The 18,234-nt window shown below is 36.3% G+C and overlaps 1 protein-coding gene across 1 annotated transcript; it reads right to left on the bottom strand.

Moving 5' to 3' along the window:
• Window positions 1–744: 744 nt before the first annotated feature.
• LOC139120947 (adhesion G protein-coupled receptor B1-like) lies at window positions 745–18,108 on the bottom strand. The gene is made up of 25 exons (XM_070685537.1): window positions 17,970–18,108; window positions 17,517–17,693; window positions 17,179–17,369; window positions 16,408–16,565; window positions 15,768–15,943; window positions 15,477–15,530; window positions 14,592–14,768; window positions 13,920–14,173; window positions 13,437–13,616; window positions 13,101–13,272; window positions 11,968–12,075; window positions 11,449–11,551; window positions 11,077–11,203; window positions 10,588–10,649; window positions 10,164–10,290; window positions 8,129–8,226; window positions 6,667–6,772; window positions 6,067–6,307; window positions 5,743–5,809; window positions 4,846–4,989; window positions 4,106–4,235; window positions 3,864–3,905; window positions 3,472–3,567; window positions 1,514–1,594; window positions 745–891 (listed from the first exon to the last, which is right to left on the bottom strand). The coding sequence occupies exons 1-25, from the start codon at window positions 18,106–18,108 to the stop codon at window positions 745–747; spliced, it is 3,357 nt and encodes a 1,118-aa protein (XP_070541638.1).
• Window positions 18,109–18,234: the final 126 nt, after the last annotated feature.

Below are 18,234 nucleotides of genomic sequence, written 5' to 3'. Positions count from 1 at the left end.
ATAAAACAACTCTATTTAAGTCAGATTGACAACTTTACATATTCGAATAGATGATGAGTGGCCTGTAACAGACAAACAAATTTCTTGAACATCAGTAAGCGTACTTATTTTGTTCCCATATAGCGCAAAGTAACTTCACATCGTTTTGCGTGAAACGAATGTAATCACAAACTTTTATTTTTACCCTCAAACTTTGGTTGAAATATTCATCAACGGCCATTTGTTCCACTGCATGAAACGCAATAATACAGATAAATTCACATTAATGAGTTGCCTGTATTATAGAATAATAACACGTGAATTCACATGAATCCACATGAATACAGGCTTTCTGAATACAAGCAATGATTATTAACTGTATTCACTGTATATGCACTATTCAGCTAAAATACAGGCAATAATTCATGCAAATACAGTAAGTATTATAGCGATTTTATGCAGTGTTCCGATAGTATCTTATTGTAACAGTATTTTATTGAAATACTATACAGAGATAGGGTAAAGTAATAGGCACACACTAGACACAGGTATGGCTTGTATAATAAAAATAAGTTTAATACATGACATTTATTAATCATATTCATAACTTCTAGGCCACTATGGCTTGCAATACTCTGTGATCTTCGTCAATTCGGCTCTCACAAATGCCTCAGCGTCTCCGATTGTTTGAATTACAATGACAGAAGATCATCTACAATCCATAAAAATCATGAAATCTATCTTACAAGTCACAAATTTGTTCTGTTATGGAAAAAAAATTTCTCCAAACAAAAGGAAAATTATCCCTGGGAAAACTTTATCATGTTTCTCAATATTGCTACCATCTTCTTCACCGGTCATCTCGCTGTTTGTATTTTGCACTCCGTCGTGTGAACGAACCAATCCAGGCAACTGTAGCATGATTAGGAAGACGACAAAGACATAACAAAATGATCGTTTGTGAAATAAAGATAAAATGACGAAATCGTGAAGGTCGTACCTGTAATCGTACACCTGGTCAATGTCCTCACTTTTTATATATATATATATATATAATATATATATATATATATATATATATATATATATATAATATATATATATATATATATATATATATATATATATCGTTAGGTTCGACTAAGTATGGAAGTGAATGACCGTAACACCATAGGTGAGTTGCAACACAAATGAAGCTTGTGTGTGTCTATGAGGAATGAATATATATATATATATATATATATATATATATATATATATATATATATATATATATATATATATATATATATATATATATATATATATATATTCGTTAGGTTCGACTAAGTATGGAAGTGAATGGCCGTAACACTATAGGTGAGTTGCAACACAAATGAAGCTTGTCTGTGCCTATGAGGAATGAACTATGCAAGCAACGAGCCAGACCAATTTGCATCATCTATCTTTGACTCTGGTGGACGTTTTATATGTACGATATTTTAAATTGAATCATTATGGTTTTCAGTTTGACCCCTGAGGGAAAGCTTCCTACCTTATCCAGGATATCGACATCGTCACGTTCCCGTATGATATCCGTGTCTGTGTTCCTGTAGCCATCCTTTTTGTTCTTTACCTATCACGTGATGCGAGGAAAAGTGCAAGTCAGTTTTCAGTCACGTCTTCACTTCAGATGTACAAATGCGCAAAAAATCAAATCAAGTCAATTGTTGAAGCACTTATGCAATGTAGACTACAGTAAACTTGATGTTACCCCCACTTATACAGCTGGTGGTTACAGGCACATTCAATATGTGACGCCAGACTTGAAGATAATTTCTTCCTTCTCAAGTCAAATTTCACCATCAACACATTACACCGCAGGTCTATGCAGTCATGTAGTGTTTCTGGAAATGAACCTCTTCTAAACAAAGACGAGTCATTCCTTGATTTCTAAACATGTACCGATGTGCAATAGAAAAATATCTTAGCCAGGCACTTTACAAAGAGATAATTGTAATCTTTCCAGAATTACGCTCGCTTTTCCTTTTAAAGGGACACAGTCGTCGGAACTGCGCTTTAAAGCATAGGGAATTCAGGCTCCGATGATGATGATCAGATAGTGATGATGATGATGATGATTAAACATTAAAAATGAAGAAAGATAAAAATATATTTGGACTCAGTAAAGTTGTTACTGTTGTTGTTATTGTTGTAGTTGATAGTATTTGCAGAAAAGAACAAATTATGCACTGCAAAATTCAATACAGCCTTACTGTAGACATGGAGGTAAGCTACCTCCATGCTATACACATGCGCTGCAAAATTCAATGGTGATGATGACGATGATTAAATATTTAAAAATGAAGAAAAATAAAAATATATTTGGACTCAGTAAAGTTGTTGTTGTTGTTGTTATTGTTGTTGTAGTTGATAGTATTTGCAGAAAAGAACAAATTATGCACTGAAAAATTAAATACAGCCTTACTGTAGACATGGAGGTAAGCTACCTCCATGCTATACACATGCGCTGCAAAATTTAATACAGCCTAAAGTCAGGCTGTATTGAATTTTGCAGCGCATGTGTATAGTATACTATAAAGGCTGTATTGAATTTTGCAGTGCATGTGTATAGTTTGGCTGTATTGAATTTGCAACTCATACTTTGTTCTTTTCTACAAATACTATCAACAACAACAATAACAACAACAACAACTTTACTGAGTCCGATTATATTTTTCTTTTTCTTCATTTTTAATGTTTAATCATCATCATCGTCACCATCTGATCATCATCATCGGAGCCTGAATTCCCTATGCTAAAAGGTCGTATGGGACACATACGACCAATTTAAATACTGTATCCAAGATACTATGGTGACTGATGAAAGTTAAAACATATCTGTCATAATCTACATCGTATAATTTAAATGTTGCAGCTATGATGATGAGGTGCATCTAGATATCGTGCACGAAATACATCGTTTATGAACAAGAAACTGCATGCGCAGTTCCGACGACTGTTTCCCTTTAGAATTCTGAATCAGCTGTTGCTCCTTCAAGTTAATGATCAATATTAAATAGACGACATTTTAGGGTAGATAATTAAGGCAATGATGGTCAGAGAAGTTTAAAAACTGGCGATAGTGGTTTTGTTAGCCTCTATTTTCTCTCAGAAGTTTCTTGTACCATACTGCGTTAACGTAGCACTGCTCTCAGTTACGCTACGGGCTGGCTAATATCGCGCCCAATGCGCAATTCGGCAACTGACTGGTTTTAAACACTAGTAAGTATATCAAAGATAATCTTTTTAAATAAAGCTTTCCAGATCACCGCACAACAAATTTCGTGTGGGCTCGAACAACACACTACGTGTTTATGTCAGGAGGAGACGCTCCTCTCATCTCCGCAATATGTTAAAGTGTTTCGAACTCTGATGTGTGTACATTTACCATGTAGATTTTGCCTCTGTGCAATATCATATTAAAATAAATCATTATAAATTAATACTTACATAACTAGGTTCTGTTTTCTTCTTCATCACAATCATAAATGTTTCTGCCAGTTCATCGTCACTTATTTTGGACGTTGGCCCAATTACCGATGACGCCTTAAAGACGTGTGAGAGAACTGTTAGGACCGATTGTATACTATGTACACTACATTTAATATGTACTTGCAAAGGTTACTAGCGATATTAAACAGGGCACAGAACATAGATATTTGGAACCTTGAACGAACATCATGTTTACATCATTATTTTACATTTGTGCAATTAAAAATTGAAGGTATAAATACTTTAAACAATATACTAGTATCAGCAAAAAGGGCAAGTTTTGGTGAATTCACCTTAATATTGAGCCTTGTATATTTGTTGTTTTATGGCAGAAATAGCTGCGTACGTACCTCATTTTTGAACAGGACGTGAAGTATGAAGAATATTAATCCCTGTATGAAAGAAAAACAAAACCATAACTCATTCTGGATAGGATTTTCAAGTTTTCTTGTTTTCTAAATTTGTCTATTTAGCAGTTATTGTAATTCATGAGAAATAAAAAAAATATTATATCTGTTCACACAGGCAGTGAAAAGACAATCTACATTCATGTTGTACACTGACGTAAAAAGCGAGAAAGTTATATACTTACGACAGCAGTCACAGCGCCGCCATACACGTACTGTAGTTCAACCAGTGACGTCATATTTACGGCTGCCAAGCCAGCAGCATATGCCGCACACAGGAGAGCAAATATACCGACGCATCTTTTCGTTCCTCCACTGAAATAAATGAAGTCAAGAAAAGTCAAATGGAATCTGCCGTCTTTATTATATCGGGTGACGCAGTTTGTTAAAACAGTTAAATGGGAGACGGAGAGAAAATGAGTTTAGATATGGATTTGATTTTAGTCCGCTGGAATTTTGTGACGGAAAGCACCAAGCATGGCATTGTAATCTGTCATCATGCTATATTAATTGTTCGCATTTTTTCGTGCTGGAAATGCAATCAAGGAATAGAAGAATCGAGGTATATTATACAGCTTAACTTCAGTCTTGTCTACATGGGGTGGTCAATTTTATATTATTTACAACTTTATTAATGATCATTTGGTGTCAGGGTAACTGAAGCATTTAGGGCCCAAAGAAACGGAAATAATTAACGAAATGGTCCATGAAAAGGAGAAGGTAATATGAATATTGCACACATTCCTCGTTCGAAACGATATGACCTATATCATAGTAGATGAAATGAAATATGTGAAATTCGAGAATATCGAATTAATCACACACACAATAAAGGGAAGGAATATATCGCGCATATCAGTTTGGAACGCCAGTTGCAGGTGTTCCCCTTATTGTCTTCAACTGTAACGTAACATTGAGAATTTACCTGACATATTGATTGGATTCTTTGAACAGATTGACACGAACAACAACCAGGAAGACTGTGATGAAAATGATCACTATCAGGTCTGGAGCAATCAACAGCCAATACTTGTATTCGAACGGTTCCACTTCCAAGTACCACCAACAGCTGTAAACAGGACATGGAATTTTAGTCTCTTGCTTGGATGCACTTGACTTGCACGGCTTAGATACAAGGAATTAACAGTCACAGAGGAGGAAATACCCTACATCTTTGAAATTCTCAATATTTTGCATTTGATGGTTGTATTGATTTTGTCTCCGAAAGCATCAGTAAACTTCTTGTTCAGCCAAAATGTAGTGGGCTAAGCCCTATTTCCCTTTGAATTGTTCTGAAAATGCTCGTCTCTGAAAGACATTATGTATGGTTACGATCACGTTCAAGAGAGAACTGTCATTATGTAACTTATCTTAAGCAAATGGCCACATTACTTTAAATTTACAGTGCATACAGGATTGTAATGAAAAGTTTTCATTCCAAACTAGCCACGACATTCAGTTAATTGGTCAAGCAGCAAACTAATACATTTTCCCGACAAATATTCGACTTCCAAACACACTAAACAACAAAACGGACCTTAGTTTGCATGTTTTCCTCAATAAAATATGTTTTTTCTGACTTCTAATTGCCTCTATTTTCTATTGTAGGGCTTTTCGATGTGCTTTCAATAAAACTTGCTAAGGGCTTGCTGGAAGGATTTGTTGTTAGAGCTAACCACCTTTTTTATTTAAAGACATTAAAAACCAAGCGGATTGATTATTTCTAAACGACTTCGCATACAAAATGTAAGTGTAGGTAATATGCCAAGCTACGTGTAAAGATACCCATCCACGGCAGATTTATATATACTGAAGACTTTACTTTCGTCCGTTGTCAAACATGTCTGGAAACACACCGGCTGTTCCACCAATCATTACCACGGGCACACCTGGCGAAGACACGCAAGGAATTAGTCGTCTGTAAGCGAAGACTTGAAAAGTACGAAGTGAGCGGACACTTGGAAAGCGCGAGTGAAGATGATTGGACAAGAAAGAATACATTGTGTCGTGAGTTGTGTAAATTGTTTGAAGTTAACTCAGTATAGACGGAATTATAGAAATTTCACCATCGTCTCACGTGTCTTTATGATTTAATGGTTTAATAAACACCAAGGCAATCAGAACTTTACTGTATTTATTTACACACCCCAGCACGTTATTCCTTGTACATTGCGTGCATTCTTGCATCTTGAGCTAGCTCTCTTCGTGACATTACTTGTCTTCTCTGTATTCTTCAATGGACCATCCTTAGATCTGTTGAGTTTCTCATCTTTACAAAGTCTTGTCTGTTTCCAAAGTTTATGAAAATGACACATCTCCATGATCAACCAGAGGAATAGTGAAGACCAGAATACTCGTAACAGTATAGACACTGCCATACAGGATACCTTTGGTACAAAGAGACAAACAGGGTCACAGATACCTCTGGCATTGGTGAAAATACAACTCAAGGTCGGATATAATGGATAGGCTTGATTCTCGCCTCGAGATCTTTACTGAGTGGACAAACTATCTTTACGGCTGGAAGTTATTCTGACACGCAGTTTGACAATGTGCAAATTTTCCCCATAACGGACAAGCAGTGTACATAACAGTTACTTTATCATACAAGGAGAAATAACGTTTTACTTATTAATGACTCCATAACCCAGTGCATAAGTGTAGATCGTGTTGTGACTGAAAACTGGTCACATTTTATTTTGGATCACCGAGTTATACAGAAGCAAAACGATCACATAACAATTACCTTTTTATCCCAAGCATCGACTCCAAGCATGAAACACAGATTAATTCCAAGAATTGCTATGCATTCATTTATATGGATATATCTTAATTCATCGTGTATCTTCATCCTGACGTTAACCACCGGGTTAGCACCATAAATAGGAAATGGACAGATGTAATGTTTTAAATATTGATTGTTATTTCAATGGTGTATTCTTCAACAAAAGAAGAAAAAAGTATAAAGTAATGTTAGATACACGATGGTTAGTATTTCCAGCTACTTGTGACATTGCAGTTTATTGATGTTCTTGATTTCTGGAATGACTCTGAAACAAAATTGATGAAAGAGTCATGCTACGTTAACTGTAGAAAAAGCAGTGTTTCCGACTTTGCCACACACTGTACTTTGTTCGCACACTATGACGGTCCTAAATTGGCCATGTGATAAATTTACCAAGCTTTTTACCACTTGTTTAAATCAACTTGGTGTAAAAGATATTAAAAGAAAACCCTCTGGTTTATCTGGTTTTTGCTTGTATTGTGAAGCTAAATTGGTCAAACATTGTGCTATTTTTTCAAAACCTGACATGTAGTTTTTTGACACCGGCGTGCCAGCAATGAATACACAACGCATTGTGTACAATTTTAGCATTGTAATTATTGACAAGAACTCTTTTCCGGACTTAAAATTCAGTCGTTAATATCATTTGACATTACAAACATACAAGCTGTGTTTATCAGTTACAAACTGAGCCTTCCGTCAGGATGTTCGGGGATAGGGATAAAACTACAAACTATTTCACAAACAGAAAAAATAATATGAAATTAAATCAAGATTTATAGCTCATGGAGCTTTAAAGTGTGATGATGTATTTCAATTAAATGTGCCCTAGGAAACGAATTGTGTGGTTGATAAAGGCGCGGACGTGTCTTGCTCCGTCAAACGGAGTAAACATTCCCAAGTTGGTAATTTTTAGTCATCCTGCAAAAGGTAACGAAACAGCGACTACAAATGCGTTAGCCATTGATATGTTTTCTTTAAGCGTCGAGAGGCCAGTAATTACTATGCTTTTGTGCCACTTAAATCAGTGATACTCAAAGGAAAATTCGTTCAGTGAATGCTTGTCTTTACATGCAAATATGCCATTATGAGGCATTTCGGGAAATATTGTCTGAGGAGAGGGCGAACGCTTTTTGAAACTATTCCGCCTCTCACCACATGGTCTGCCCTCCCCTTTGTCAGCCTCAGAAATAACCGAATCCTACCCGTTGGCATACTCCAAGTCTTCCACTTACCAAAGGATAAATTTTTCTACCTGACTGATAACAAAAATAGACTGCCCGCCCTTTCCCTGCCCGTTCATAGTAGATTAAAATACTCGACGTCTGGTGGCCACCTTACATGCAAACAGCTTTGTTGGGCACCCGTTTATACTATTACTGCTGTATTGAAAAAGGAAGAAGATTTAATGATTTCTACTCACCGAACAAACAGATATGAAAGAATCGTCAAGCTGATGGCGATGATTGACAGACTACTACAGATTGAAATGACGCTTTGTAACCTCAAGGCAGACGGTACCTGAGATCAAATAGATAAATAGTATATACACTCTAAACGTTTGGACGCTTATGACGCGTCGGATGCGTTCAGTTAAGTGTTATGTGTGTTCAAGTATTGAACATTTGTGTTCAGAAATAGAATGGATGTGGTCAGCCATAGACCGCTGCCATTCTAACACCAACTGACAACAGTGTTTGTCGTGTGTTTTTATCCAGACAATATTATTTTTAGTGAGAGACACACATCACGATATCTTTAATTTGTTTTCTGCTCCAGTAAACTCCTCTGAAACAAAAAACGAACAAAATATTTTGTTTGACTCGTATGTGAATTCGAGTCAGTGAACACTTTTTGAAATCAAAGGCACATGTTGGTAGTTCCGAAAATGTTTTCAAGTTTATTAATTGCTTATAATAAAAGGAGGTAAATGTCTTTAAACTCTTTATTTCGATAAAATCGTGAAGACAAAAATCTTCCGGAACACTGGTGTTCAATTTGTGAATATTCGTATTCTAACAGAACGCCAAACAGAGAACACTAGTGTTACCAACTAAATGAACACTTGTGTTCCTGGGTGTCCCGAGTATGACGTCACGGATAATCGGGCTTCCTCGGGTCACACGAGGGCCCCTCTGAACATGCGCACATTAGATGCAAGCCGCGCCGCTGCTGCAGACGACACATTTTGTTGCCGGCGGTATTTTCACATTCTATGATTTTAGCGATTGAGTTCTGCCAGTATTTTGTGACGGTGTGATAGCTGTTTACACAGAGAGTTTGACTGCTACGGTAAGTATTGTATATCGTGGCAAAATGGCATTGAATAGGCACCAAGTGTGAACTGTGGCCAGGCGATAAGCACATGGCACACCTCAGAAGTGTATTTTTGCCGTAGAGTACTCTCTCTCGCAATATTGTGAGTCACTTACGGTCTAATTTTAATAATTATCTCGTTTTGTGTTTATACTACTAGACAGTTGCAAATTTTCGGGCCATATTCGTTAGTCCAAACACAAATTTTGTAAATCACAAATAGAATGCTAGTGTTCGACCGGTAATATGCAACATTTTTTCTAATATAACTGTAACCCAAACGTTATAGTCTGTTGTTACATTTCAAATGCATTTCAGGCCAGTTAACATGCCATTTTGCCACATTACAATATTTGTCAGTCACAACATTTCTATGTGTACATTATTAGGTGAACACATGGTGGTCTCAGTGCTTTCCAGAACACATGTATTCTATTTACTTACTCTGCACACTTACATTGTGTTCAAAAAGTGTTACAGTGTTCTGATGCGTAAACAGTGTTCTATTTCATGTAATTTTGAACATATGAAATGCGTTCAAAAATAAAGACACTATATGTTCTAAACCTGAACACATGCATTCTAGTTTTCTTACTGAACACTTAAACTGCGTTCAAAAAGTGTTACAGTTAAGCGTTCTAATATGTGTTCAATAACTGAACACATAACTTTAGAGTGTGATATGATCAAGGCTTCAACAATACTGAGAGAAATTAACACACGTTCTTTTTTACTTCCAACTGTTGTAAAATCCAGTCAAACTCTGTTCTCTAAAATCGAAGAAAGAAATAAACAAATAGTGACAATGGATAACGATTTTTGATTTTATTCGGAGATGAGCATTTTACAGGCAAACTTGTTCTCTCCGTAATTTCCTCAACACGGGATATATACATTGCCTGTAATTGCTGGCCCAGTGTGTTTCCCTACATAACATGTCAAGTATTTGACGGAATACCTGTCAGATCTGATATTAGGGCATCTATGGTCAATTTTGTTTCTTTAAATTTTACTTCTCCGTGTAATCTCAGCAAGGATGTGTTCACCAGCCTTTGTGAAGCAGTCTGACATAACTGTGGATTTAGATTGAAAAAATTTCGGAATATAAAGGCAACATAAAAAACGGTGAAGTATCTACAAACCGGCTGTTGTAGAATATCCATGATTACAGCGAAGTCGGTTGTATGATTGCAATGGCATGTCGTCGACTGCGCAGTATCTGTCACTGTACGACAGTCATGAAAAGACCAGGATGTATCGTCGTAAAACCTGTAGGAAAGACAACATGTAATTGACAAATAGTCGGGGTTTTTGTCAGGTCGCATGTCATTTTGAATTAGTGGTTGATTTCGGCTAGGATTCGAGAGATGATCAAACATCTTAGAAATTTTCAGCCATGCGTACGTACTTCTTATGAATGGAAATTTCTTCTGGACGTTCTACCTAGTTCTTGAACTGTTCATATACATAATTCATAAATAAACACTGATTCATTTAAACCAATATATTCATAATGGATTGTCAACATACTTTGTGTTCGGAAAGGTTAAAGTAAACAATACGTACCTGGTAGAATAATCCAAGAATGAACATCTAGGATTGCTCCAATACGCATCTGTGTCGGCCCTCTGAAATTGAAACATTGCCATAGTATGTTGAATTTGATATGATATGATATGATATGATATGATATTCACTATAATACTACAGATCTCTGTCTGTCTGTATATCTATTATCTGCCGTTTTCTTTATACATACATACATACATACATACATACATACATACATACATACATATATACATACACGCACGCACGCACGCATACATACATACATACATATATATATATATATATATATATATATATATATATATATATATATATATATATATATATATATATATATATATCTGACACAAATAGGAGAGTATTTTTAGCTACTCTGTCAATCTTAAAAACACAAACAATCATCATCATCGCCTGCACTATCACCAGAAACCAGTTGTCTATTATATTGTCACAAAGGTGCCAAAAAATTCCGCATTTACTTACAAAGGCATTATACAGGATAAATTCAACTGGTACGCTGCAGCTTTGACCATTCACAAGCATTGTAAATGACAATATTGAAGTACCAATTGCCATACTGTTGCTCTCGAGACTAGCTCCCTGTATTGAACTGCAATTCAAAGTTTAAAGGCTTTTAGTACTAATTCATATATTTTCTTTGGAGAGAAAACAAAACGTAACCAGAAATCAGAGATTAAAATGGCTACCATTGTAATGCATTGCAAGATCGTCCCGGAACGACAAGTCACCCAATCGATGGTTGAAAGAATATGCAGCAAAGTGAAAAAACACACATATGCCCATGTTTCTTCTTACTTTTAGAGAAACAGCATTAATACGTTGTGTTATACAAACCTCTGATTATTTCGAATTACAATTTGATCTTGCAGGGGAATTGTTGAAAATAGCTGTGAGGAGTTTGCGTAGACGACTGTTAGAAAACTGATAACAGAGCCATCTGTGAAAATACAATGAAATAAAAAGATTTGAAATGATGTATAAGAATTTTCTAATTCGACCGAAAGCTGGTCTAAATATATATAAGGTAAAGAGATCTTTTTCAATAATATTTTAAAAACAGTAACTGTATCGGTATATGCAAAATGAGAGGAACAAATCAAAGATAATTTTTAATTTGTTGTTTTATCCTTCCTTAAATGTGAAACTGCAATAGTCGTGTGTCCAAAACCACGGCGTCTTGAAGATCGGCTGAACGGCGCATTTACTAACGCGCGGAACTCCAGTCCAAGGATGCCTAAAATGTTGATCGTGACGTTTAGAGTATTGGTGGTCTGTTCTTCTCTCCAAGATCCATAAATTTAAAAATACGCAACAATGTAATTATACCTCCAATCCTAAAAACATCCTACCAACCTGAAATGTCATCGGAAGCCGGAGAGTCGACTCTGATCAAACCATATTCATTCATATCATTCTCGTACTGAGAAAACTCATTTCCGTTGACGAAGTCTATTTTCAGTCCTGCAACGGTTAAAAGTCTCGTTAAGGCAGTTCGCATCTCGAAATTGAAATTAAAATTTTCGATTTTTTTACAATAATCAGGAATTTGAGACTTTATTTACTCCATAAGCTTCAAAATGAGCCCATATGGTAGACCAACCACCTATTGTAAAAGTTTGACAGTCCGTATATCGATCTGTCCCCATGGCGCATTCTACCTTAACAAACGAAAGGACAAGGCTTATCCTCGCAAGAGCCATACTGCATAATCGGCGTGATTATTGGATGAAAGAATATTCATTTCTGATAAAAGGTGTCAGAGCCTAGCAGCCCCAGTCACTCATAACTTTAACATTTTTTATGGTTTCTCCGTGTATCATACATTCTTTCTCGTTATACACAGTGTCCGCCTCGTTGGTATCCCAAGTTTGTGTTCTCTTGCCTTCCCTGTTTATATTGTAGACAGACGATTGTAGAAGTCAACATTAAAATAGACATGTTATGAAGTTTGCCGACGCTTCGGCTATTGTCAGCTTACCAACGAATCTCGAAAGCCGCAATAGTCTTAGAGTGGATGATTTTTTGAGCGTTGTAAAAAATCATATCTTGAATTGTTAGCAAAACTAAATATATGTGTATTAATTTCCATCATTTTACTCCGGTGTGCTTTTATTGAGTTTGACCGTATGCTGCCCGGATTTTAAAATGCATCTATTTTAAATTGTCATTTTTATAATTGATGTGTTTGTCGCTGCCACAATGATAACTGCCCAAATTAAGGTAATAAAGACTGACTGATTGATTGATTGACTGACTGACTGACTGATTAATGTTTATGCTCGTAATGCACAGGGATGCATCACAAAAATTTACAGACAATTTCCTCCAAAACATTTTCAGGGTATAATTTTGTAGAGACTAGTGTGAACAGTTCTGTACGACGACTGATCTTCCCTTCTATAAACTCATAACAATAAAATACTTACATCAAAGCAACATTAGCAACAGTATTCACGTCCTATGCTGACAAATAGAGGTATACTTACCAATATTTCGATGATAAAATTCAACCTGTCCGATATTGGCTTCTCCGGCTTTCAGTGCAAACGAGTTGCACGTTTCCAACAGTTGGATAGGTCCTCGAGTGTAGTCCCTCACTTCGGACCATTGACTGATCAGGGTATTGTCCAGTAAGTTACCGCAGATGGTGAAGTAATTCTATGATGGGAAATGACCAATGAATGTTTTGTTGTTACTTCTGGATAGATATATGTGACTGATGAATAATTTACAATAGAAATTGTGAATTGTTGTCCATTTAACTATAAGCACAAAACATGTTATTGAAATGATTTGGTATTAAATGTGTATATTGCGCATACCGCAAGTTGATAGTTGGCATCAATGATATTGATTAGCAGTGGCTGTGCCGACTCATAGCCTAGCCATGTCAGGACTGCGTACACGTCACCAGAGCGAGGCGTGTAACCACCAATCAAAAACGATGAAGACTCTACCACGTCATCTGATGTAAGTCCCTCCGTCAAGTTAGCGATATGACACTGCAGAGTATAGGTAGAAGTAAAAATGCATAAAGGCATCAAATATACATTATTTATTCACAGAAATTTGGGTATATTTAAACCTCTCCTTAATATTAAGATGTTCACTGGAATCTTCAGAATTGTTTTTATTAATTCTACACTACTTCGACAACCACTTTTCATTTGGCTTTAGACCTTTAATTTTCGACCCATTTTCGCAGTTGGTCCAATATTTAACAAAATTACAATTTTGCGTCAACATAGGATTGCACAGTATTCCTCTTAAAACGCGCTTATTCTTTTTAAACACTTGGTACTCACAAATGGTGCACTTATTTTGTTCTTGAGTTCATAATGAGGATCTGATTCATTGAAAAATATCGAGCAGGGATTGGTTGGACAAGGAGAACTACCACATGGTTTAGTTTGGTTGTGTTCACCAGTGCATTCCTTCCCACCATTATACGGAGCTGGATTGGTACAGTCACGTGTTCGATACGTGATCGTAGTGTTGCTAGCCTCACATGTGATTGGACATACAGCCCAGTTGCTCCACGGTGACCAATTTCCGTGAACTAGTTTTGGGAAAAAGTGAAATCAGTGAAAGTGATACCATTAGTACACACGGTGTATAGTGAATTCAAAATCGTAGGGTGTAGAAATCGATATATATATATATATATATATATATATATATATATATATATATATATATCATTATATATCATTATATATCATTATATATACTATATAATATATATATGTATATTATATGTATATATATATATATATCCTAAAGAGTTACAGAAATCAAAATTAAACAACACATTAACCTTGTTACCTCAAACATAAAAATTAGTATTACTGTAGGTTTAAAGTCCTCATCAGCTAAAATCCTTTGCATTGTTCTATATTGCTAAATAAAAAATAGGAACAGAGGCAACGATTAACATTGCGTTAGGTGTTAGGTTTGACTTGACTGTCCAATCTTACGTGTACACGGATATCTTCCACAGGGCCGCGTCTCTTGGTCATCGCCATCACAGGACACGCCACCGTCGGCAGGGATAGGATCATCGCAGGTCCGGTTCCGTGTTTGAAATGTATTAGCGCCCTCACAGGTGACCGAACATGTCGTCCACGCGCTCCAGCTATTCCAGCCACCGTCAACTGATGGTTATAAGTTTAATATTAAAAAGTTAGAACAAAGAGTTTTTACTTGTATTGTAACCTATAGCGTTCATTTGACAGAATGTATAGTTAAAACAAATTTTAAGAAGGAAAAGGAAAAGAGACGGTACGTCGATCAAGACGGATTACATCATCTTTTTATGGGTCAAGAATCGTAGTTTTTTTTTAATTCTCACTCAATTTAACTTTTCCTTGTCAGGTGTGCATTTATTTTGTTATTTTCATTTTTAATTGAACATAGCTTACGACCTTTTATGAACTTTTATACACTGACTTTTCATCTTTGATTTGCATATTTTCTGTAAGACGGAATCCAGCCATGGCAGGACACATCTATTGAGCCTACATAACATAGCGTCAGTTTGCGTTTCACATTTCCAAACATCTTGATTCCAAAAGTACTTTCACGTGGCTGATAGACGTCAGGCCACTGTTCAAAGGGAATCCAGATATAACAGATCTGCTTGAAGTAGACGTGATAGTGTTATGTGTTACGTACATCGATCATCAGCAATAATTTGTTTCGTTTGTAGGGGAAACAATAAGACAGAAGACGCTTCTTTACGGATGGAGAAGTTGAAGGCTCCCTGTATGTATTTCTGTTTGGAATATCACAATGAAACGATCTTTGTGATATCGTGATTTTTGTTAAGATGAATGATGAAAACAAATGAAATGTATGTTTACCTTGAGGTACGTCAACGAGTATCGCCATGACTTCAGTTGAATTGTCAGTTTCACCTGTAGTTGAATAAAAAATCCTAAAAACAATCTAATAGCGTCTGGTCAGGATCTAGATATACAGTACAAATAATGACATAGATTTTTCGGGTACAATTAAAGTCCCTTTCCCCTACCAAACGCAGGAATGTTGGCATACATATTTAAATTTTGCAGAATGATCCCATTCAGAAACACACTGACTACAGCACAAAGTCAAGAAATATTTTAGACAACGAACAATAAAGCGACACAAACCTTGGATTGTTGGATGACCGCCCTCTGATAAAACACTGTAGTAAAACTGGGGATATGGACCTGGTGTCTCGTAATCACAGCCGTGTGTTCCGCTGTTGTCTTCAACATAAAACCATATCTTCTTGTGTTCACAATCAGTTCTGTTTACACCTATGAAAAATTGTTCACTTCCAGCGCTGCCGAGGAACATATTATAGATTTAAACAACTGCAGTAACCTTGATAGTTTTTCACACTTTTTGTGTTTAAGTTCTTGTTTTACTCCCTAAAGCATGTGGAAACACCAACTATTTAGCTTGTCAACATGTCGTTGTAGCTGTGTAGAGTGCACTGTTATTGTTTAAAGTTGAATTATTGTCCGGACCAGAATTCACCTGTCTACAATCTCAAGGCGTTTTATTTTTGTAAGGTTTATTTGACGAGTTCAACACTGTGTAAAAATGCTTTAATTTTTGTTTTCTCACTGATTTCAAATTATTGGCTGTCACTGAAATCTACCCTTTTTATTGGAATTTAATTGAATGTATACATTGTCTGTTCGTCTTTGTCTGTCTGTCTAACGTTCAGTGTATGGCTCTACGCGTTGTCGTCTGCCCCTTAATATCAAACCGCAAAGCTTGCCGTAAACCAGAATGACCTACCTATCGATGTTAAAATTTGGTTCATTGCTGGAGACCAGGTCTGACCATGGATGAGATAATAAACGGCCACCAGTAAACCAGTCTGTCTTGTTAGAGCCAGTACCGTTGAACAACAGACGAAGTTGTTCATAGCCATCTGTGTACAGGACTAAACACACCTTAAAGAAAAACGAAACGGCTGCTAAAATTATAGCGTGACACAACATCAAGATGGCCTCACGAGACTGAGGAGATCAAAGCTGATAGAGAGACACATAACGACATCGCGGATTCTCAAGACGGTCAATTTTACGGGAAAAAAGAGAGAGGTATTGACAAGAGGATAATGCAATGGGCAGCCACGCAAATATACTTACTGACACTCTCCGAATTGATGATCACTTTGTGCGTACTAATACACAGTTATGCGAAGACAATTTGACTTTCTTCATTCAATGTTGAATTACATATCTTTTTCAGTATCCTGCCTTTTGAAGGGGCGATGTAGGGTTCGATTTTTTTGATTCGGACAGAATGTAATCCTTGCACAATGTATGCGCAACTGTAATATTTGTAGGAGGGTGGTTTTACTCATCGTATATACATTGTCATATCAGTTTCTTTGTTTTCTATTTAATTACTGTCTCAAACAAGTTTCAATAGACAATTTGTCTCTTTGTGTTCATACATAACACCAATACTCAAGCATTTTCGATCGTTTTTCTCGAAGCCATTCCGATATTACGGCCATACGTCTTACTCAATTCGTGACAGTAAAAGAATATTGCTCACCTCAGTGATGTTGTAACTTTCCCAATAATTCAAAACAATACTTTTATAATGGTCTTGCAGCTCATTGGTCAACGCTTTTGCCACGGCGACCCCTTCATTGCGCACATCGGTTCCCATAAAGAGTTCACCAATGGCATCTGATACGTAGCCACTGACTCTGGACACAGCTTTGAAAATTGCATTCCATTTACCTAGCAGCGACAAAAACAAATAACCCCATTAGAAAAAAATCATTTCTCAAAAAGGTACGAGTGCATATATACATATCAAACAGACAAGCATAACGAAACGACAAAAATGAGAAAAAAAATACACAAAACTGCCAGAAACTGCCTTACCCATGCACGGGTAACTTCCACAGCTCTTGGTTTCCGTTGAGTTACCATAGCAACTGTTACCACAGTTGAACTTCTCCGGGTTGGTACAAGTTCTCTGTCTTGTTTGGAACGAGTCGGTGCCTCCACATGTGACAGAGCACTGTGACCATGGACTCCAAGATGTCCAGGCACCATCAACTGTGAAAAATTTTGTATTTTTCAGATATTGTAACTTTACTTGGTCATTTGCTTAAAATCTGCAAGATTTAGTACATTTACTGACAAGATTCTTTCATATTTTCGGATCTTGGCCAAAGAGAAAGGCAATAATATTTTACCAGTTTAACATTTTCCTCCAGAACTTGAGGACAAGTTGCGTTTTTCCAGGTTGCGACTGCATGAGGATTTTCTGAATTTCAAATTTTCTTTTCCACACTGACTTAAAAATAAAATCGTTTAAAATTGCAGGCTCACCATATTGAACGTCCAGAAACACTGCAAGTATCTTCCCATACGCAATGTGATCTGTGAAAGCAATGTATTTTATGAATATCAGTCGTCTACGATGGCCATTCCCTGTGTTACACTTGACTATATTAACAAACTTTGTCATTACTTTACTTTAGTAAACAATAGTATATTTGACAATGTACTGTGGCCGATACATTGTATTCATAAACATGTAATATCTTATATAACAGTGACAAAATACACATGACCATGATAGACGATTCTTACA

This window comes from Ptychodera flava, chromosome 21, assembly GCF_041260155.1.
Source record: "Ptychodera flava strain L36383 chromosome 21, AS_Pfla_20210202, whole genome shotgun sequence".
Classification (NCBI taxonomy): domain Eukaryota; kingdom Metazoa; phylum Hemichordata; class Enteropneusta; family Ptychoderidae; genus Ptychodera; species Ptychodera flava.
Note: the sequence above shows the minus strand (reverse complement) of the source record. Positions and strands in the feature narration are given on the sequence as shown.

Coding starts and splice junctions, on each gene's coding strand:
- LOC139120947 (XM_070685537.1), bottom strand. CDS start 18,108: ATGACAAAGTTTGTTAATATAGTCAAGTGTAACACAGGGAATGGCCAT. Junction 16,566..17,178: donor AAAGTTACAACATCACTGAG/GTGAGCAATATT, acceptor TTTTTCTTTAAG/GTGTGTTTAGTCCTGTACAC. Junction 1,595..3,471: donor AGAAAACAGAACCTAGTTAT/GTAAGTATTAAT, acceptor ATCACGTGATAG/GTAAAGAACAAAAAGGATGG.